General features: G+C 37.6%; 2 protein-coding genes across 2 annotated transcripts in view; one reads left to right on the top strand and one right to left on the bottom strand.

The window, feature by feature from the left end:
• wash1 (WAS protein family homolog 1) overlaps nt 1–1428 on the top strand; it is a 22901-nt gene extending 21473 nt beyond the window's left edge. The window contains exons 10-11 of the mRNA XM_056235981.1: nt 514–582; nt 670–1428. Coding sequence (XP_056091956.1) covers nt 514–582; nt 670–818 — 218 coding nt within the window. The 3' untranslated portion in view covers nt 819–1428. The remainder of the gene's footprint in view (nt 1–513; nt 583–669) is intronic.
• ddx11 (DEAD/H (Asp-Glu-Ala-Asp/His) box helicase 11) lies at nt 1201–22538 on the bottom strand. Its single transcript, XM_056235980.1, has 26 exons — nt 22379–22538; nt 22082–22291; nt 21066–21152; nt 20479–20615; nt 20351–20402; nt 20164–20271; nt 13634–13721; nt 13288–13496; nt 13059–13211; nt 10525–10571; nt 9856–9935; nt 9723–9764; nt 9565–9632; nt 9232–9270; nt 9031–9151; nt 8510–8638; nt 8324–8436; nt 8093–8165; nt 7905–8008; nt 5593–5742; nt 5453–5521; nt 4914–5014; nt 4430–4514; nt 4269–4344; nt 2644–2798; nt 1201–1649 (listed from the first exon to the last, which is right to left on the bottom strand). The coding sequence occupies exons 1-26, from the start codon at nt 22505–22507 to the stop codon at nt 1614–1616; spliced, it is 2661 nt and encodes an 886-aa protein (XP_056091955.1). The 5' UTR covers nt 22508–22538; the 3' UTR covers nt 1201–1613.
• Between the last annotated feature and the right edge of the window lie 216 nt (nt 22539–22754).

Genomic DNA, 22754 nt, shown 5'->3' on the forward strand with positions numbered 1-22754 from the left:
AATCTTTTTTTTGAAAAGGTCTCTTATGCACACCAAGGCTGCATTTATTTGACCAAAATTACATAAAAACAGTAATATTGTGAAATATTATAACAATTTTAAATCATTTTTTTCTCAAATGTAATTTAGTCCTGTAATGTCAGCTAAATTTCCAGCATCATTACTCCAGTCTTCAGTGTCACATGATCCTTCATAAATCATTCTAATACGCTGATTTGTTGCTCAAGAAACATTTATTATTATCAGTGTTGAAAATAGATGTGCTGCTTAATATTTTGTGGAAAGTATTTTCTGGATGAATTTTTTTCCAGGATTCTTTGAATATAAAGTTTACATCATTTAAAAGAACATCATTTATTTGAAATAAATATTTTGTAACATTACTGTCTTTACAGTCACCAAGTCTTAAGTTCTTAAAAAAAAGAAAATCTTCTGAAGTCCTGTAATGTGTAACATTTATAGAAAAAGCTATTTTTTTCCCGTCACTTAAAGTAGCAATCATCTTTTTTCCAGTTGGTGCAGCGGTCAGCGGTGGAGACCTGATGTCGGACCTCTTCAATAAATTGGCCTTACGCAGAAAAGGTGCGTTTGAAACCTTCATTTTAGTGCCTCAATTTCTGTGTTTTCATGCAGCCTGATGCTTGTTTTCCCCTTGTGGATATTTGACAGGTATCTCTGGCAAGGTTCCAGGGGCTGGAGACTCCTCTGAAGCACCTGCCAGCTCCGGCGGAGCGTTCGCCAGGATGTCAGATGTGATCCCGCCCCTTCCAGCGCCGCAGCAACCGGCCGCAGATGATGAGGATGATTGGGAGGCGTAACCATGGCGACCCAGAGTTGAGTGGGAAACTCAAGTCGGGAGTTGAAATCCTCAAAGACTAGAGTCTGCAAATATTGTCTCTCCAAGGAGAGCTATGGAGTGTTAAGTGAGACATTTTGTCACTGGTTTTGTAACCTTCAAGGTCAGTGAATGAACAAAAGTATGAGAAGACGTGTTCTAAATGTCATTAAAACCCTTAGAGCCAGAAAGATTATATTATGAAAGTCAACATGACATCTAAATTCAACCGTGCAAATTATTCCATATATATCTTTCATGTTCCTCTAGTTCTAAAATGACTTTCCTTTTCGTCTGATGTCATCTAGGCCACACAAGCAATTGGTTAATGTTAAGCAGTTTCACTCAGAAATCTGACATTATGGTTGTTTTATGTTGACTTTAATACTTAATCACACTTTTTGATGAACATTTTTCACTTCTCATGCACATTCAAAACAGCGTGACAATGAAGTTGATTGTGAATTATATTCCATTAAGGAAGAAAAGAATGTATATAAAAACTGTTTCACATGCACTTAAACATTTGTAGCTTTAGTAGAGAAAAATAAACCCTAATCTACTATGATTGTTTTAGCCCATATGAACCAGTCTGTTGGCTTCACATTGTGGTTTTGTAAAAATGAGCTTTATTTCAATGAAAGTTAAGAACTGAACCAAAAAACACATGAGGACAGAAGTGGCAGAACTCAATAATTCACAAGGCCAGAGTAATCAAACAAACATTCATAATGCAGGACGCACCGGAGTACTTTTACACGCTGTCGATTCGATGGCCTCAGAGTGGCGGGCTCTGTCGCTTCTCCAGGAAAAACTGCGGAATCAAATAAAGGATCAGACGTAGAGCATACTGCTAACAAATCCTTCTCATCCTGTCATCATCCGCTTCCTGTCATTAGAACAGACGTGCTTACAGAGAGCACAGCTGGAGAACGTCTGTCTCATTAAAACAGCGCACAGCTGGAGAGACACTCAATCGCACTTCACGTGCTCCTGTCTATCGCACTCTACGAGATTGACATCTTACCTGCAAATTTAGAAATAAAGCTCAATGTAGTATGCATGCGGCAAGTGATCAGCTAAATTCACCTATTCAATATAATTATTGTAATAATAAAAAATAAATACTATTATTTAAAATCTTTTTATTTTATTATTTAAATCGTACAAATTAAACAAATCAAAGAAATATACTACTACTATTGTACTGTAAAATAAAATAAAAATATTGAATAATAATAACAGTAAAATAACAATACTTATATTTATGACTGTCTTGATATATTTAGAACTGTCTTTGCTTTCAACTGTCTGTCTTTTGTTTTTATTTTTGATGGAAAACCACTAAGGGACCTTAAAGCTCGTAAAATACAGAAATCCATGTAAATATGGAAAAATCGCATCCCTGATGCATACTGTACACAGTGTGAATGGAATTCCTGGATGAGCTACAGTATAAAACAGAGCACATGGTATCCCACATTGCAATGTGCTTGACTTGACCTTCCATTTCCCCTATGACGTGGTGATATCAACTGCATTTTTTAATCATTTATTGGCTTAATATTTGTTATGTCTGACAAAAGTTAAGACATTTTTACACAAAAATAGGGGGTTAGGTGCTTTGCTCAGTCATTTCCTGCCGGTATTGAGAATCGAAGCCGCAACCTTCAGGTTACCAGTCTGACTCTCTAACCATTAGGCCATGATGACTGACCGTAATACTACTGTTTGAAATTGTCGTATGCTGTTTCACATACAATTTTTAAAAAGTAGGCAATATACTACATACTGCACAATATGCTTACCCTCCTGACGCTGGCGAAGGCGGGACCAAACGTTGTGTGCGTGTGTGTGCTAGAACGAATCCATTGGGGAAGTTTCTGCAGAGTGCCTGATCGGGCGTACCGATGGTCGCACAACGCTATGCATGCGTAATCGCCACGATGACGGATCGCACGACCTGGAGGGGTAGGAAGTCAGAAACAAGTGTGTTAAATTGTGCCTTACTCTGCTTTATCAGCTACTAAACATCTTAAACTGTTAAATGACAGATTGCTACTATACTAGCATACAGGCCCGCCGACAGGGGGGGACAAACGGGTCTGTTGTCCCGGGCCCAGGGTAGGAGGGGGGGCCCAGAACTGGGCCCTCATTAAATTATGGAATAATTGTTAAAAAATAAATAAAATAGGCATATTTGTGGAAAAAATATCTAATATTTGAGTTCCATAAAAGCTTTTTATTTGTTTTCTTCCTAATTGTCCTTGAAATAGTGGTCAAGAACCCCCCCACCCCCAAAACAAAAATGGTTTGGCCACTGATCAAAATTTGATATTGTCATTTGATTTGAAGTTCAGTAGGCTAATGTTACGCTCAAAATGTCCGGTCAGCAAATCAGCTGGAACTAACGTTAGTAAAGTCAACGTAGAGCAAGGTAAGAAACAGCGCAGCCAACGTTTATGAGTGTTGTCAAAGACTCGGTACTCGGTAGCCACTAATTTTTTTTAAACGTCACGCCACGGTAGGCTACCAGGTTTTCTCAAACCCGGTATTTGATGCGCGTGCATGCCCGAAGCGCGTGCAGTTGCGTCCTCTTCATAAAAGCGCTGAGACATGTAAATCATGGCTGTAAATCTACTTGTTTATAAGAAAGGAGAAAAGAGCCACATATGGAAATATTTTGGATATTAGCTCATAACAGCGACGCGACGCGCTCGTTTTTACAGGCGCGCCTAAGTTCATTGTTGCATAGCAACGACAGACGCCACGGGAGAGCACGCGCTTGTGGAAAGGAGAAAGCGGTGCGAACTGCGCTCTCCATGATGACGATGAAGTATTAGCAAAGAATTTATTGATTTCTAGCCCTTGCATTAGCTTTACTACTAGATATATTTATGGAGATGAGAAATAAAAAGCCGGCTGAAATGCGTCACTGTCGGCATCGGTGAACAGATAATGGGCCAGATCCGAGTCTATTTTTGCTGCGCTGCTCATGCTTAATTAAAAGTGAAAGCATAGTTTTGATGGACAAAAAAATAAATATGATTTCACACAAAAAGTGCCCAAATGCACAGATTTTGCATGTGTAGTGTGTTTTAACAAGAGCTGCAGTAGGCTGAGAAAATGAAGACATTTATAGAAAATGTACCCATTTAAACGTGTTTTTATTATTCAGTTTGGGTAAAAGTATATGGTGTTTTATATTTTTTTAAAAATAGGGGGGGGGCATCTAAGATCTTGTCCCGGGCCTAGGCAAGACTGTCAGCTGGCCTGCTAGCATACTAGCTCTTATATGGAAGAAATAATAAACGTACTACGCTAGTATGCTATTCTTAGTTCAGACAATGTGTTTAAACAAACTGCATTAGTTTGCCCTTTGCGAAACACAGCATTGAATCACAGGCGGTCTTGAGTATGTGGCTCCACCCACCAATAGATTGATTGACAGCTTTCATGCACAGACCCTCGACCAAAGCCTTCCCGGGACTTTTACCACTAACGTGAGGCTGAAACAGAAGGGAGAGAGTTAGAAATGGCCGATTTGTTTTTGCAAGTTCACATCTGCACCATCCCGTAGGTCGGACGTCTCACCATGTGCTTGTCCAGGTAAGCCATCTTCTCCTGCAGCTCTGGCGACTTTATGTTGGGATACGGCATTCCAACCATAACGATACATCTAAACACATCCACATTAATGCAAAAAGCTGTTTCATTTAACGATTAAATAAGAACATGCTTTCATAGATGATATTTGGCATAGGCATCATTTCTATGTTCAATAATTTGTAATGTACTGCCTTGTAGCAAACACAGAATTTTTTTTAATTTTCATAGCATTGTATTTTGGTTTCAATTAGGTAATGTTGCGTTTTAAAAATAATAAATACAAATAAACAGAAAATGTAACCAAAATAAAACGTTTTAGAAACGTGAAAAAAAAGCAGTTATAAAAAAAAAGTTGTAATATGTACTTTCGATTAAAAGCCATTCGCGTTGTGAATATGACATTTAAAATAAGGTGGGTTCATACTGCAATTATTATGGGATTATATTGGAACATAGTGCTAGTACACACCTGCCCAGGTCATCAGAGAAGTTGATTCCTTCACTCATTTTCCCTCCGACTACAGAGAATAGCAGCGCCCCCGTCTGGCCACTTCCGGCATTACTGCAGCGCTGCATGAATAAAAACCATTTTACACTATAAAAAAAAACCACTATAAAAATGGTTTGAAAGACAATTAATATGCATCTATATTATCGAACAAAATTTAAACCTGCACCAACATTGACAGTTATTGAACTAAATGGAAACAGCATTGAATTAAACTGAGCTGAATAATGACACTATTGTCTTCTGTAGAGCTGCTTTTTCAGCTAAAATTGTATTGATTTCTTAACTGATGAATTTGACCATAAAACTACAGGTTATTTTCCTGTTAATTCACGTGACGCTGCTTTTGAAACAATCTGTTTTGTATATAAAGTGCTATATGAGACTTGACTAAAATGACATTTACTGTAGATCTAAATAGATCTGTTCTGGTTTACTGCATGAGGCACAGTAGTGTTTGCGTGTAATATAAGTATAGTAATATTCACATACTAACACACCTGTATACACTTGGAATAGTCAGTGAGCACTTGCTCAACCTGACTGGCTTTTTTAGGCTCCTGGAAAATCTGAAACACACAGAGAGCGTCTTAACTCGAGCATAAACTAACTTTGCATGGTAGTGTTGCCGTTTGTGTACCTTCTTCTTAGACTCCAGCCGCTGGAGGACACCAGTGCTCTCCCAGTGTCCCAGAATCCTCTTCTCGTATTCGTAGGAGGGGAAGAAACAGACTACGCCCCCCGGCACTATGTTACAGAGGTTTGATAGAACACGGCCTGTCTCCTCCATCTGATATAGGAAACGGGTATAAAGATCATGCTGAACATATTTTTGTTATTTCCCTGTTTTTTTAATCTATCATTGATTATACAGAATTATTTTGTTCGAAAATGAAATCATAACCAATGTTGCGGAAAGCAATGAATATTGCATTACTCCCTAAAAAAAGTAACTTATTACGTTAGTTACTTTTATGGAAAGTAATGTATTGCGTTACTTTTGCATTACTTTACTCGTTACTTGAAAAAGTAATCAGATTACAATCCCATGTTTCTTGTAATCCCCCCCAACACTGATCATAACCATAGAAGACATGTTCGGTTTTCTTAGTTTTGTCTCGGCCACGACATAACTCATTGGAACGTGATAATATATCATGGCCACGAGATATTCATTTGTGGGAATGTCATTTTAACTCATGGGAACGTGATAAAATGTTCCACGTGATGTGAAGTCGTGGCCTTGAGATCCTATGTTGAGGGACCCCCTTTTTTTTTGTGGTTACGAGTTTAATGCGCAAACAAACCTGCATAACCATAGCAACCTGTGATTATCAGAGATGTAAATTAATAAATTAATATTTTATTTTGAATTTAGAAAGGATTATATTAACCTATTTTATACTATTAGCCTATATTATATTATATTGTGCACAATGTTGCCTAGACAGCATTCAAATGAAGTTTGTCATTATCAATAAATGTTAAAAGAATATGTAAGAAGTTGAACATAAAATAAAATATCCCTACAAGAAAACATTTTTATCCATCTCACAGTATTTTAAATCCATTCACGAATCATTTATTTTTATTTAGTATTTTGTATATTATTAGTAGTAGTAGTATTACTAATATTATTGGTATTTTTATATTCATTGTTATGTATTTGCTTTATTTTCCCCTTAAATTCATGTATCTCAGTCTTTACCTAATTAATGTTCTGTATATTATGTTACGTAAAATTACGTTTGTAAATGCCCCATTATGCCAATCAAGTTTGGACTTTATGATTGTATTTATGTAGGGTTACGCCAGCATGTGATGATAAATGAGTGTGTTTTCATTTACAAATGTATAGATAGGTTTGTGCCCATGACAGCATTTGAATAAAGTTTGAATAATTTAGTATTAATAGGTTATGGCCCGGTTTCACAGACAGATTAAGCCAGGACTAGTCCTTGGTTCAATTAGGGCATTTAAGTAGCTATTATAAATGTGCCTTAGTAAAAAAAAAAAACATATTTTAAAATATGTCAGTGCAAGTTGCTTTCAGTTAAAACAGCTCAAGCATGCATTTTAGTCTGGGACTAGCTTAAGCCTTGTCTGTGAAACCGGGGGTATTGTTAAAAGAATATTTAAGCTACAAAAAAGTTCTCATCGTCTTTTAAATCTATTCTTGTTTGTCAGTCAGTATTCGTGCATTATGTCTTAAAGTGACAGAAGCCTAATATTCCTGCTGTGTTTTTAATGTTAATCAAACAACAAAAGGCAAGGAAATCACTCACTGCTCTTGACCTAACAGATTTTGTAACTTTAATAATGATTCATCTTTATTTAATTTATACAGTGGAGATTAGATGCAACAGTTTTACATTTGATTACTTTATTCAATTTCTGTACCTGAAAACTGTTAAATACCTGAAAAACCTTAAAAGCACAGTTGATTTTACTTGTATCTTTACTCTATTGTATTTATTTGTGCCGTTGCTTGTAGTTTGATTATTTTATATCTGACAGTAATCCTTTTTTCCCTGAACATAGCACCTACCGAACCGTAACGGTGACCCTAAATCCGTGATAAAAACCGAGCCGTGAGTAATTTGAACTGTTACACCCCTATAGCCTACATAGCAGTAATGGCCTAACCAATAATAATAATAATCAAATGTTTTATTAAAATATATTAATAAGAAGAATGAATAAAACAGTTAAATAAATAAAAAGCCATCAGTGAATGGATTTAAAAGACTATGGGATGCGATAGATACAAATATTTTCTCTTAGGCCTAGGCTATATTATTTTGTGGCTATGACAAAACTAAGTGAACCAGACATGTCCCCTCCAGGTCACCATATTTATGTGTATTTTGTGGCCATAATTAAAAACAAGGCGATTTTTGTGTTTGCATGCAAGCATCTGTGGTATTTTTGGTTTGCACATGTAAGTTTTACCATCTGCGGAGTGTCTCTAGTTTGAAAAGTGAACTCCAACTGTTGTCCTGAGGGGCCGGCGCAAAGGATTATGGGTAGGATGTTCTCAGGGGGTATGACATGACCTGAAGCCATTATGTAACAGTTACACACATAGTAAGCAACATTGCAAAGGGTAAGAAGAAATGAGCACAAAAACGTTAACTCACCACATGAGAACTCTAAAATACGGTCTTCTGTGACCCCTGCGGAAAATAGAAGCTGCTCTTTGAAATCAGCAACCTGCAAAACATTAACATAAAAAAATCAGTCTTGCTTTCAGAGTGATATTCTACACACCGAGAGGCTTTAATGTGTTAGTTTAAGGTTATGCAAGCGAGACAGCTGTGTCACTGTCTCCAATAGTCTGTGTGTGTGTGTGTGTGTGTGTGTGTACTGACGGGTTGCATGGTTCCCCCGGCGATAATCACAGCCCTGCACTCCTGGACGATCTGTGCGAAGTGAACTGCGGCATTCAGCAGGAGAAACTTCACACTGCTCTGGGCAAGACATGCTGGAGAAAGAAAGGCAAATTATTTATGAGAGACAAATTCATGTGCATCATGTGCAGGTGATCAAATACTAACCCTGCCTTTGTATCACGACTCGTCCATCTTTGTTAGCGTTAGTGAGGGCAAACAGGAAACTTTCAACCAGCATCATTGGAGAAGCCATGATTGGTTTGTCCTCTACTGCCACCTGCTGTTCTAAAACATCTAGAACATCAAAAATACAGGTTTTACATTGTCTGAGTGCTGCTTCTCCTCCAACACCAGGATGTATAATGAGGAACTAACACACCGTTAACTAACTACACACTTGTAGTTTGGTTCTTTTGGTCCAGAACAAAAAAGAAAATAATACATTTAGTCCTGGTTCGCTTAGCTTTCACACCAAACCTAAAGATACAAAGCAAAAAAAAAGAAAAGAAAAAAAAAGCAGCGCACCAGAGTTCAGCGGTCTCGGTCCACTTGTTTGGAGTGCACCAGGGTTCGCACTTATTCAAATCAACCTTACTAACAGAGCAATTGCACCAGAGTTCGTTTTAATCGAACCAAACCTGACAAGTGTGAACACATCCTAAATGTTTACTGAGACCAGATTGTACCTGTAGGTTTGTTCTGAAGCGTCTGCAGGAAACGCCCGAGTCCTTCTATACGACGGTTCTCTTTGTTCTTTGAGTGTGTGTTTACACCGCTGCCTTCATATTTTTCCACAAATCCACACAGCTACACACAGGACAGATCATCAGCGTGTGTGTTTATGTACACTTGTTAAAATAAATTCATAAATGTGTTCTCGTACTGACCTTTCGGCTGATCATGCTCTTCTCAAAATATTTCTGAACCTTCAAAAGACAGATTAAACCACGTTAAGAGTTATACCAATGTCAAATTAATATTATTAATAACAACATGTTTTTGTTTCCAGAATGTACCAATGAAGTTTTTGCAGTGATGTTATCAACTAAAACTATTCAAATTTGTTTTTGTTAACTGAAACAAATAAAAAATTCATTTTCAATATAAGATGAAAAACTTACTGACAAAAGCACATGACAAAATTACTAGAGTTAAAAATAAAAGCTAATTCAACATAGTACATAAATAATACTATAATAACACAAGAGTTGGAGTAATACCTTAAAAAGGTTTATGTTATCAACTTGAGCCTTAAACAGGAAGTCGTTGATAGTCAGCAGCTCACTTCCTGTTGTGTAAAGAAATTCAAACCCAAAAGAACATTTTAGAAATACTTCATGAAGGAGGAAAAGTTTCTATGCACGTTGTGCTTGTTTACCTGTTTGGCAGGACTGAGTGTAAGGATTCTGACCCACTTTACCTGTTCACAGGACATGAAAGCAATAAATCAGCTAGATAAAACCAGATGAACAAGATAATACACAAACAAAACAATGCAGCGCACAGCTTACCTCCGAGTGTTCGCACAAGCCCCTCCAGCACAAAGAGGATCTGTTTGATGTACATCAGATTTTTCGCCTTCAGTCGACTTCTGCAGCCATCCGACACAATGACATGTACAGTACATCATAATGATTATGTCATCGGATGTCTAAAAACATTACTCTAGCTGACTTCAATTTCAGTACTTTTGTGTTGTTGTTTTTTTTGCTTGCTCCACAGCATAATGTTTCTTGAGCAGTAAATCAGCATATTAGAATGATTTCTGAAGGATCATGTGACACTCAAGACTAAAGTAATGATGCTGAAAATTCAGCTTTGCATCACAGGAATAAATTACAGTTTAAAATATATATACAGTACATAGAAAGCAGTTATTATCAATTGTAATAATATTTCACAATAATAATAATATAATTAATATAATAATAATACTGTTTTTTTTTACTATATATTATTTTATCAAATAAATGCAGTCTTGGTGAACATAAGAGAAAAAAAAAAAACATTTTGGAGCTCAACAGCATTAGTCCCATTCATTTTCAGTGTGCGAACATTCTTCAAAAGTTCTCCTTTTGTGTTCCACAGAAGAAAAAAAGTCATAAGGGTTTGGAACGGAATGAAATGATCACCCTCAATTAGATGTACAAAATGTGTGAAATGTGTTTGTTTGGTTTTACCTGTAGCGTTCACAGTACTGAGCGAGCTGTGAATGAGCCCTGCAGAGCTGAAACATAAGAAATGCACATTAGTTAAAGGGTGGATAGGCATTATTTTATAAACACTTTTGTTATTCTGCTTGAAACTCTCTTCACATCCTGATAGCAATCAATAATAGAAGTGTTCTAAATATTACAATATGTGCGTATATCTACTATGGTTATCTCCGGACCAAAAAATGTGCGTCCAATTATTGCATTCGGTCCAAATGCAATGATACGTTGTCCTACCTGCCTGTCGACATGTATTTCCAAACCTCCACACACCTGCTCACGCTTTTCTTACTCTTTTACTGTAGTCTATATGATGAAATGTATTTACTCTATGGAGGATTTGTGTTCCGAAGATGAACGAAAGTCTTGTGGGGTTGGAACAACATGAGGGTGAGTAATTACTGACAGAATTTTCATTTTTGGGTGAACTTACCCTTTAAGATTAAAGGTGCAATGTGTAAAAATGTTGAGTATCTAACAGAAATGCAATATGACATCCATAACTATGTTTTCAGTGGTGTAAAAAGAACTTACTTAATAAACCGTAATGTTTTTATTACCTTAGAATGAGACATTTATATCTCCATAACCGCGGGCACCCCCTTCTCTGAAGGTCGATGTTACAGAGTGACGTTTCGTCACTACTAGTCTAGTCAAAATATTCGGTACTTCGGTACCAAGTCGGTACTAAAAAAGTTTAAGCGTCACGGTACCAAGTACCGGTGGTACCGAGTACCCGGTCAAACCCGGTTCTGGATGCGCATGCATGCACGAAGGGCGTGAAGTTGCGTCCTTTTCATGAAAGCGCTGAGACATGGCGACCGGCAGCGCTGCTGATGTGGTGTCTGTGTATATTAAACTGCAAAAAAACTATTTAAATATTAACCCTGCATGTTCTGCTTGTCTCTGTGTGAATGAACGGCGCAGACTTAAATTTAACTTAAATCTATTGTACAGTAGCCTAATATAATTATTTCTGTCAATTTCTTTAACTACGTCTCCATTAATTAAAAATACTACTACTAATAATAATAATGTGTGCATAGAAGGTTGCTTATTTTTCACTAGATTTTTTTATAAGCAATATTTCTCAATATCATCAATATTTTCATTTAAACAGCATATAGCCTTCAATGCTTTCATAAATGTACCGTCATAAATAAAGTCATTGAATTGAATTTAATAAAAAAAATTCAAATAATTAAATAAATTGGAAAAATAGTTCAAACTGATTTTGCTGTGGTACCGAAATTGGTACCGAGAACTGTAAAATTTTAACGTTATATCGGTACCGACTACTGGAATTTTGGTACCGTGACATCCCTAGTCACTACCTTGAAAGAGAAGCAGCAGAAAGCTAGAAGCCATAAACACTGTTAGTAGTGACTTTTCCCTTGTCAGTGGTGTAAAATATGTAGTTGGATTGTTTCATGTAACTTAGTTCTTCTCCCTCACTGTGTTATGGCTTTGCTATGTGGGGATAAATGTGCTGGTTACGTTCGTGAGACAGCTGATTAGTACTCTTGTCATTGACCGTAAAACAGTTACAGGAATCACCAACCCGTCGATCGCGGTGGACAAGTCGATCTTGGAAGCATTTTAAGTCGATCGCGAAGAGTTTTCAAAATCAGAGAAAAAAAGCCTATTGTGTGTAGTAAATGGTGTCTAGGGGATGCGGAGCACCTTTGGGCTCATGCGGACGCGTCGAGTTTAAACAAGGCTTTACGCTTTAACCAGCTCAGCCACAGTAACAGCTCATATTAGCCAGCTAAACTTTTACTACCCTGTTAGAAAAAATATACAGTTGCATAGTTTCATGTGGTTCTTCTCCCTCGCTGTATTATGTGTTTGCTATGTGGGGAGAAATGTGCTGGTTACGTTTGTGAGACAATCAGCTGATAACTATTATTAAATTATATATTAAGACCCTTGATCCTCACCTGACCATGGCTGTGTAAACTTTATCCATGATGTGGTTTATAATGGACTGTGGTACAGAAACAGTGACAATGTTACACACTCTTGGCTTACTCTGGCTATTCTCTGCTGTCTCAGAGACGACGATATGTTTGTCCCGTTTTAGCCACCGTAGCTTCTTCGAAAGGGAGGGGTGAGCAGTGGGCTGAGCCCTTAGTGCAACTCGCAACCGAACCGCTAGATGCCGCTAAAAATCAAACACTGCACCTTTAAATTAAATTGTATTATTTAATGATTTTATTATATAATTTTATGAACACACTTCAATATAATTAAAGTCATGTTAGGATGAAATATAACAGTAGTTTAGTGCCGTCTCTCGTGACGCTTTGCAGACCCCGCTGTGTGAGTTGTGTTCATGTGTTTTGAAGGGGGCGTGGCTTTGTAGACACTCAGAAGGGAGGACTGGATCTCATGCTCTCAAAGTCAGCTTGCTATTGCTAGCCTCTCCGAAATTACCGACCCTACCTTTAACTAGTCTTGAGTTCTCTAAATCAGATCAGTGAGTTTGTGCATCCATGTACCTGTGCTCCACTGATTTCTGTACTGTGTATGGCTGAGATGGTGTCAGTCAGATTATGAGCCTCATCTATAATGACAATCTGATCCTTTAGTTTGATCCCTGACGCTTTGCGGGTGGAAGCATGGAGCAACGACTGATACGGCAGTACCACCACCTGAGAAAAAGAGAGAAAGACTGAATGCACACAGTTTTATATGAATCAGAGTGTATTCCAGCGGGTATGTGTGTACCTGAGCTGCAGGTATGGCCATCCGTGTGCTGTAGTAAGGACACGTGTGTGTTTCCCGCCCGTGCTGTAGGAGCTGCTCCACGTCCCGCACCTTCACCAGCACTTCATCCCTCATCGCCATCAAATTCTCAAAACCCGAGAAGGCACACGTCGCCTTGGCATCACCACGACGCCGCTTCGGCTCCACGTCTGGTGCTTTTTCTCGTTTCTCTGCAGATGGAGGTCAGAACTTCAACCTTTTCCTCATTATGTCATTCTCTCCAGATTATGTAATCATTGGGTCATTTGAAATACTGTAGCAATAACACTAGGTTTGAATTGGCTGAGATTGTGTTTATGTTTCTGACCATGTTTGTTTTTCTGCATTTCCAAACAGCGGTCGTTCATCATTTGGACGTTTCGGAGCCGGATGACCTCTGGATTAATGCACAGGTTCTAATAAGGGACACAGAAATGATCTGTTTTGCCTTTTATGAATTCATCAATGTGTTCAGGCAAGCAGCACTCATTTTCTTCAGAAATTTTTTAAAACTTAAGTTAAAGGTATAGTTTGCTAAAAAATTTTAATTCTGTCATAATTTACTCCCCCTTATGTCATTCTAAACCTGTACGAGTTTCTTTCTTCTGTTGAACACAAAAGAAGATATTTTAAAAAATGTTGGTAACCAGACAGTTGACAGTAGCCATTTACTTCCATAGTTTTTTTTCCCCTACTAAGTCAATTGCTACCGTCAACTGTTTGATTACCAACCTTCTTCAAAATATTTTCTTTTGTGTATAGCAGAAGAAAGAAACTCATACAGGTTTGGAACAACATAAGGGCGAGTAAATGATGACAGAATTTTCGGTAACACTTTAGTTTAGGGTTCAATTCTCACTATTAATTAGTTGCTTATTAGCATGGATATTACTAAGATATTGGCTGTTTATTAGTACTTATAAAGCACATATTAATGCCTTATTCTGCATGACCTTATTCTACTGTACATCCCTTAATACCTAAACTTAACAACTACCTTACTATTAATAAGCAGTAATTAGGAGTTTATTGTGGCAAATGTCATAGTTAAGGGAGAATATGACCCTAATCTAAAGTGTGACCGAATTTTAATTTTTGGGTTAACTATCCCTTTAAATAATAAAAAAAAAATGTAAAAGCATAATCCTTGTTATAGGTACTCATTTTATAGTTTTTATTATAATGATTTTCTTTTCATATTAAATATATTATTAGTATAATTGTAGCACTATATACTACCAAAAAAATTGGGGTCAGTAAATTATTTTTTGAAAGAAATTAATACTTTTATTCAAAAATGATTAATTTAATTGATCAAAAGTGACAGTAAAGACATTTGTAATGTTGCAAAAAAAAAACTATTTCAAATCAATGCTGTTCTTTTGAACTTTAAATTCATCCAAAAAATCCTAAAAAATTTTTTTATCAGTTTCCACAAAAATATTAAGCAGCACAACCGTTTCCAACATTGATAATAATAAATGTTTGAGCATCAAATCAGCATATTAGAATGATTTCTGAAGGATCATGTGACACTGAAGACTGGAGTAATGATGCTGAAAATTCAGCTTTGCATCACAGGAATAAATCATATTTTCAATATATAATAACGTAGAAAACAGTTTTTCAAAATTGCAATAATATTTCACAAAATTACTGTTTTTACTGTATATTAATATTAGGGCTGGGCAAGTTAACGCGTTATTATCGCGTTAACGCATTTATTAATTAATGCCGACAATTTTTTTTATCGCACGTTAACGCAGGGTTTTTTTTATTATTATTTTGAAAGTCCGTTGCTCACTGGCTCTGAATACACATAGGCCTACAGTCAAACCATGGATCACAGGAGGGGTGGGATGTTGGACAGCCAGCAAATAACCCACCCAAACAAGCAGTGGAGAGGCTTTGGCAGGTTCTTTCAGGTGAACAGAAAGGGAGACAGCGCTCCGCAAGTGAATGACAGGCGCTCTATGGATAGTAACCATGGCAACGGCTTCTGTGCGCTACGCAGCTGTAGCCTTTTTAACTTAAATTAAAATTATAGGCTACATAACTTTACCTGATAGGCCTGCGTTTAGATTAGCAGAGATGCTCTGCCATGTGAATTCCCTTCTGTTGATGACGTCCTGATAACTATTTAGATTGTGGAAACTCACAAACAGCGAGCCGAGGATCAGTCTTTCTTCCAATGATTTGTGCTGCGCGTCGTGTAGCTACAAAAAGTTAGGCTATAGACAATGGGCTATATGCACGCATAACTTCCGCGTTTGACGCAAGGATGCTCGTGCGTTTCCGGTTGGGGAGATTTAAAGCGGAGGAAAACCAAGGAAAACGGGATTATGGCAGAGTCTTCAAAATTTACTGTCCTCTCGTCTTTGAAACGAAACTTTAATACGTTTAGATGTAATTTTATATATAGTTATGTTTATTTAATATAATAAACACAGAAGCATAAACAAAATGAGGAGTGTCTGTTTTGTCTGTTTTTGTGACTAACGTTTCTTTAGTATAGCAATAGAGTATAAAAACCAATATAAATTCTCGGTATAGCATTGGACTCTACGATCGGCGGAAGTAATCGAGCATCCTTAGACCTTCACCGGAAATACCGCCGTGCATAGAGCCCATTCAACTTCGGCAACGGGAGGGCGCGGGTGCGTGCGTGAGGCGAGCATGAGCGCAACAGTTTCACAAGAACGCACCCGCTTGTCGCTGCACCTGTGCTCGACCACTTCACCGCACTTTAGGCTGATTTATAATGCGTCGGACCTACGCCGGAGCCTATACACGCTGGTTTTTTATTTATACTTCTGCGTCGTTGTCCCCCTTGACGCGCAATTACACATGCAGAGGGAGCATGCATGTGAAACCCGGGGAGCGGTTCTAGCAATCACAGCGCTTGCAGTACGCGTAGAATTGACGCATTGTTACATTTTTGGAGAGGTGCACGTCAGGGTACGCGCGCTACACACAGCAGGTAAGTAGCTACGGCGTGAGTTCGACGCAGAAGTATAAATTGGGCTTTACATCTGTTTAATGTAATCTTAGTGTACGTGGGAAACCATGTCATGACCAAACCTAAGCTACTATCAGAGAAGTAGTGGTGGTCATGACTCATGACCTCTGACTACATAGACTGTTTCTGCTGCTCCCTGATAAAAGATACCTGTTGATACCTGTTCAGAAAAAAAAACAAGAAAACTGGACTCGTTTTAACAAGTTAGATAAAAGGTAATGCCCTGTCAGTGGGATAGCTTTGTTTTAATATTTGATTTGATTACATTAATGTTTAAGCTGAGATTTACAATAAATATTTTATTGCTACTGTGTAAGGGAATACTGCTGGTATAAAGCACCTTATTTGTGTAAAGCTTTTGCAAACCACATGTTATTGCACTTTTGTGTATATAGCAGTACATTTAAATCAAAAGTGCGCAATACACTACTTTAGAATTCATTATTCACTCTTGCGCGTAACAATGTGATTAATCGCAATAAATTCATGCGGTTAAAAAAATGTAATCGTTGCCCAGCACTAATTGATATATATATATATATATATATATATACACAGGTCCTTCTCAAAAAATTAGCATATTGTGATAAAGTTCATTATTTTCCATAATGTAATGATAAAAATTAAACTTTCATATATTTTAGATTCATTGCACACCAACTTAAATATTTCAGGTCTTTTATTGTTTTAATACTGATGATTTTGGCATACAGCTCATGAAAACCCAAAATTCCTGTCTCAAAAAATTAGCATATCATGAAAAGGGTTTCTAAACAAGCTATTAACCTAATCATCTGAATGAACTAATTAACTCTAAACACCTGCAAAAGATTCCTGAGGCTTTTAAAAACTCCCAGCCTGTTTCATCACTCAAAACCGCAATCATGGGTAAGACTGCCGACCTGACTGCTGTCCAGAAGGCCATCATTGACACCCTCAAGCAAGAGGGTAAGACAGAAAGAAATTTCTGAACAAATAAGCTGTTCCCAGAGTGCTGTATCAAGGCACCTCAGTGGGAAGTCTGTGGGAAGGAAAAAGTGTGGCAAAAAACGCTGCACAACGAGAAGAGGTGACCGGACCCTGAGGAAGATTGTGGAGAAGGACCGATTCCAGACCTTGGGGGACCTGCGGAAGCAGTGGACTGAGTCTGGAGTAGAAACATCCAGAGCCACCGTGCACAGGCGTGTGCAGGAAATGGGCTACAGGTGCCGCATTCCCCAGGTCAAGCCACTTTTGAACCAGAAACAGCGGCAGAAGCGCCTGACCTGGGCTACAGAGAAGCAGCACTGGACTGTTGCTCAGTTTTGCATGTCATTCGGAAATCAAGGTGCCAGAGTCTGGAGGAAGACTGGGGAGAAGGAAATGCCAAAATGCCTGAAGTCCAGTGTCAAGTACCCACAGTCAGTGATGGTCTGGGGTGCCATGTCAGCTGCTGGTGTTGGTGCACTGTGTTTTATCAAGGGCAGGGTCAATGCAGCTAGCTATCAGGAGATTTTGGAGCACTTCATGCTTCCATCTGCTGAAAAGCTTTATGGAGATGAAGATTTCATTTTTCAGCACGACCTGGCACCTGCTCACAGTGCCAAAACCACTGGTAAATGGTTTACTGACCATGGTATTACTGTGCTCAATTGGCCTGCCAGCTCTCCTGACCTGAACCCCATAGAGAATCTGTGGGATATTGTGAAGAGAAAGTTGAGAGACGCAAGACCCAACACTCTGGATGAGCTTAAGGCCGCTATCGAAGCATCCTGGGCCTCCATAACACCTCAGCAGTGCCACAGGCTGATTGCCTCCATGCCACGCCGCATTGAAGCAGTCATTTCTGCAAAAGGATTCCCGACCAAGTATTGACTATTGAGTGCATAACTGAACATAATTATTTGAAGGTTGACTTTTTTTTTTGTATTAAAAACACTTATTTTATTGGTCGGATGAAATATGCTAATTTTTTGAGACAGGAATTTTGGGCTTTCATGAGCTGTATGCCAAAATCATCAGTATTAAAACAATAAAAGACCTGAAATATTTCAGTTGGTGTGCAATGAATCTAAAATATATGAAAGTTTAATTTTTATCATTACATTATGGAAAATAATTAACTATCACAATATGCTATTTTTTTGAGAAGGACCTGTATATATATATATATATATATATATATATATATATATATATATATATATATATACAGTTGTGGTCAGAATTATTGGCACCCCTAGTAAATATGATCAAAGATGGCTGTAAAAATAAATCTGCATTGTTTATCCTTTTGATCTTTCGTTCAAAAAATTAGCAAAAATCTAACCTTTCATTGAAGTAAAAGAATTGAAAGTGGGGGGGAAATCACATTATGAAATAAATGTTTTTCTCAAACATGTTGGCCACAAAAATTGGCATCCCCACAAATTTTTATTCAAAATTTTAAAAGTAAAATATCTCTGAAGTTTAGTTTCCCATTAATATTTACCTTTTTTAAGCACACCACGGTGACTAGGAACATGAAATTGTCCAGCTATGACTTCGTGTTTCACAGGAGTTTAAATATGAGGAAACACAAAGGCCAATTTCCCTTAATCATCCGTCACAATAAGTAAAAGCAAATAATATAGTTCTGATGTGCAGCAAAAGATTGTTGAGCTTCACAAAATAGAAAGTGGCTGTAAGAAAATAGCTAAAGAATTGAAAATCCCCATTTTTGACCATCAGGGCAATAATTAAGAAGTTCCAACTAAAGATGTTACAAATCTGCCAGGAAGAGGACTTGTGTCTATATTGCCTTAATGGACGGTGAGGACGACAGTTTGAGTGGCCAAAGACTCTCCAAGAATCACAGATGGAGAATTGCAGAGATTACTTGAGTCTTGGGGGTCAGAAAGCCTAAAAAATATATATCAAACAACCCCTACATCACCACATGTTGTTTGGGAGGGTTTCAAGAAAAATCCTCCTCGCTCCTCCAAAAATAAACTCCAGCATATTCAGTTGTCAGACACGACAGGATCTTCAAAAGGGACCGGATTCTGTGGTCAGATGAAACTAAAAAAGGTATTTTTGGCAGCAAACCCACCAGATTTGTTTGGTGCAAACAGGGATCAAAAGTACCCCATGCCTACGGTTAAATATACCGCTTGATCTTTAATGTTAGGGGCCTATTTTTTTGCTGGAGGTCCTGGACATCTTGTTCAGATACATGGCATTATGGATTCTAGCAAATACCAAGCATCTGCCATGACCGTCCCAGTCCCCTAAACTGAACCCTAAAGAAAATGAGTGGGCTGAACTGAAGAGCGCCAACATGGATCTGGGGATCTGGAGAGATTCTGTATGAAGGAATGGTCTCTGATGTCTTGTCAGGTGTTCTCCAAACTCATCAGGCATTATAGGAGAAGACTCAGAGCTGTTATCTTGGAAAAAGGAGGTTGCAAAATGTATTTAATAAAAGGGGGCAAATAATTATGGCCAGCGTGTTTGGGAGAAAAGCATTTATTTCATAATTTGATTTACCCCCCACTTTCAATTCTTTTACTTCAATGAAAGGTTAGATTTTTGCGAATTGTTTGAATGAAAGATAAAAAGGATAAACAATGTAGATTTATTTTTTACAGCCATTTTTGATCATATTTACCAAGGGTGCCATTCATTCTGACCACAACTGTATATACTATATAATCATGCATATTAAATAAATGTAGCATTAGAGACTTCTTTTCAAAACATTCAAAAAATATCACAGACCCCAAGCTTTTGAACGGTAGTGTGTATATACAATAATGGCATATAAGTGTTTATAAATCAGTCATACTGTAATCGCAAGAGTAAATCTGGTGCATGTTTACCTGTCTAGAGCCCAGGTTAACCAAGTGGACAGCGGCCCCGTATGGACTCTTCTGTACCTCGTGCACAAACTGAGCCAGCTGAGAGTGAGTTCGGCTACAGTAATAAATCTTAAGATATAAAACAAATACACTGTTAAACATACACAAACACCTTGTTCACCAATGCAGGGTGTATTTAAGCATGCACCTTAGTGACATGATCCTCTTCTAGATCTTCATCATCGTCATCATCACACAGCCTGTAGAGGGAACGCTATGAGAACTCAAGGCTGGGAGACACACACTCATCCAGTCATCCACAAACACAATCAATACCTGCTCTTTGGCGTGGCCTCATCATCACTCTCATATTCTGCTACAATAAGCCTCTCCTCCTCTGGATCGTGGCTCTCTGACTCTACCCCCTCTCTGCTGAGCTGCAGCAATTTTACAGCCTCATCATCTTCATTGGCCTGTTAAAGGTGAAATAAGCATGACTTTATTATTATTATACATTTTATTTATAGGCGCCTTTCATGGCACTCAAGGACACCTTACAAAATCCATAAAAACAATGACAGTACAGCAACAAACATTAAAATCACATAAAAGCCTGCCTAAACAGATACGTTTTAAGATGAGATTTATAGACTGAACGACTAGAACTGCTGTGAACTTTAGGTGGGTAAATATCCATAAGAGCAATTAAAATAAGGCAGATCCTCGCTTGTTTTATTTATTTCAATTTATTTATATGTGAAGACTAGACTATTAAATATTTTAAAAAACAAATATTTGCAAATTTTTTTTTTTTTTTTACTTTTCTTCATTTTAAATGTTTCTAAATCCTAAAACTTTTTGTTTATTTTTCCAGGTATTACCCCAGATGTCAGTCTTTCAGGTCCAACTGTTCATGCACTCACTTTTCTCTTCATATCATATCTGAGCTGGGCATTGTGTCGGATCATCTCCAGTCTCTCCTCACGCTTCTTCCGTTTCAGCTCTTCATCCTGAATTAAATTGAGGACAAGGAATCAAGGATGATATTTTTTTTATTCTCATATACAGGGGTTTTCAATCTTTTAGATGCCATGGACTTGCATATATGATCATCCTCGTGAAAGGCAGCTAGATATATTATATATACCACAGTCACACCAAAAATTAATCAGACACCAGATATAATTTTTTATTTTTATTTTTTACAAGTGGGACACTATTAGGACACTATAGTTCATTTATGTAAGTGAGGAGATCAAAATAAAGTAAACTGTGACATATTATATCCAAAAAGTATTCATACAGTGGACTACCAGTAAAAGTTATAAAAATTTGGGACCAAAAATTATTCTGACACTTGACCTGACCATGTTTTGCTTAAGTGTTTTTTCTTTAACTGCTAATGCAACTTTTACATCACAGAGTGAACAAAACTAAGCATTGCTTGGTAATTGGTTAACCTAAATTGGTATTATCTAAATGTGCATTTAATTTTAACAGCTGACAGCTATTCAATCTTATTCATTTGCGAGAGTCTAACAGAAGGATGGCCAAAACAAGTAAAATATCAACTGATTTGATAACTCTGAGTTCTTGTCATATTTTATTACCATTTCTAAACTATAGTGAATTAACTGTGATAATGTGAGAAATGTTGAAGGTGTCTGAATACATTTTGGTTTGACTGTATATATAAACAAATTAAAAAAATAATTGTATTACATTTTATTTGTTAAATAGTTTATCAAATTATTTTTCAGTCAAATTATTTATTGAATTATTTTAATATTATTTTTTTTATTTTATTTTTTTTACAGTTTTTTCTTTTTCCCTTTTGCCTCTAACTACCTTACAGCCAACGGTTTGAAACCCCCTGCTTGGAAACACGTGACTTGAAGAACTGATGAACTGTAAAAGGCACATTATAGTTCTCTCATACCTTTAACTTGTTCACCATGTCTCTTTCTGCTTTCTTCTCCACAAACTCAGACACCCAGTCTGGCTCTGATAGTTGGCTGTTGCTGTTCTCCTCCTTCACAGCGTCACACTCCTCCGGTTTATCCAGAAGTCTAGCAGCCTCTCGTTTCTTCTTCTCTTCATGGTCTCTCAGCCACGTCAGTGCGCCGCAGATAAGACTCAGAGACTTTCCCTGCAGGATCAAACACAAGACAGCTCAAACATCCACTGTCATCTGAACTGAGATGGTGAGATGAACCGATCTCATGCGCAGACTGACCGTGCCAGTGGGACTTTCGAATATACCGATTTTCCCCTGATCAAGAGCAGTGTAAAGTGCCTCCATGAAGCTCTCCTGAATAGGATAGGGCTGGAAGGGGAAAGGAAACCGACCGCTCTTGCTCTCCATATCATATAATCGGGATGAGGTTAGATTCCAACATACAGACTAAACACCAAATAAACTCAACAGATCAACACTGCATTTGGGCCAGTTACAGTTACAATAAACTCATCACAGTGTCAACGCAACATGACTTGAAGTTCAAAAATATCATATCTAAAGTTCATATCTAAATCTGTCGGCTTTCCCTCGCAATTGCATTGAAATCGCAAATGGCTATAAAGAAATATCGCGTTAATCCATATCACAGAAA

This window comes from Rhinichthys klamathensis, unplaced genomic scaffold (genome assembly GCF_029890125.1).
Source record: "Rhinichthys klamathensis goyatoka isolate OS25496 unplaced genomic scaffold, OSU_Roscu_1.1 h1tg000436l_1, whole genome shotgun sequence".
Taxonomy (NCBI): Eukaryota; Metazoa; Chordata; class Actinopteri; order Cypriniformes; family Leuciscidae; genus Rhinichthys; species Rhinichthys klamathensis.

Bases quoted from the DNA above. Each gene is read 5' to 3' on its own strand.
- ddx11 (XM_056235980.1), bottom strand. From the start codon at position 22,507: ATGGAGAGCAAGAGCGGTCGGTTTCCTTTCCCCTTCCAGCCCTATCCT. The intron at 20,616-21,065 runs GTGAGTGCATGA...CACCTTTAACAG, and splicing joins GATATGATATGAAGAGAAAA to GCCAATGAAGATGATGAGGC. The intron at 20,403-20,478 runs GTATTGATTGTG...TTCCCTCTACAG, and splicing joins GAGGCCACGCCAAAGAGCAG to GCTGTGTGATGATGACGATG.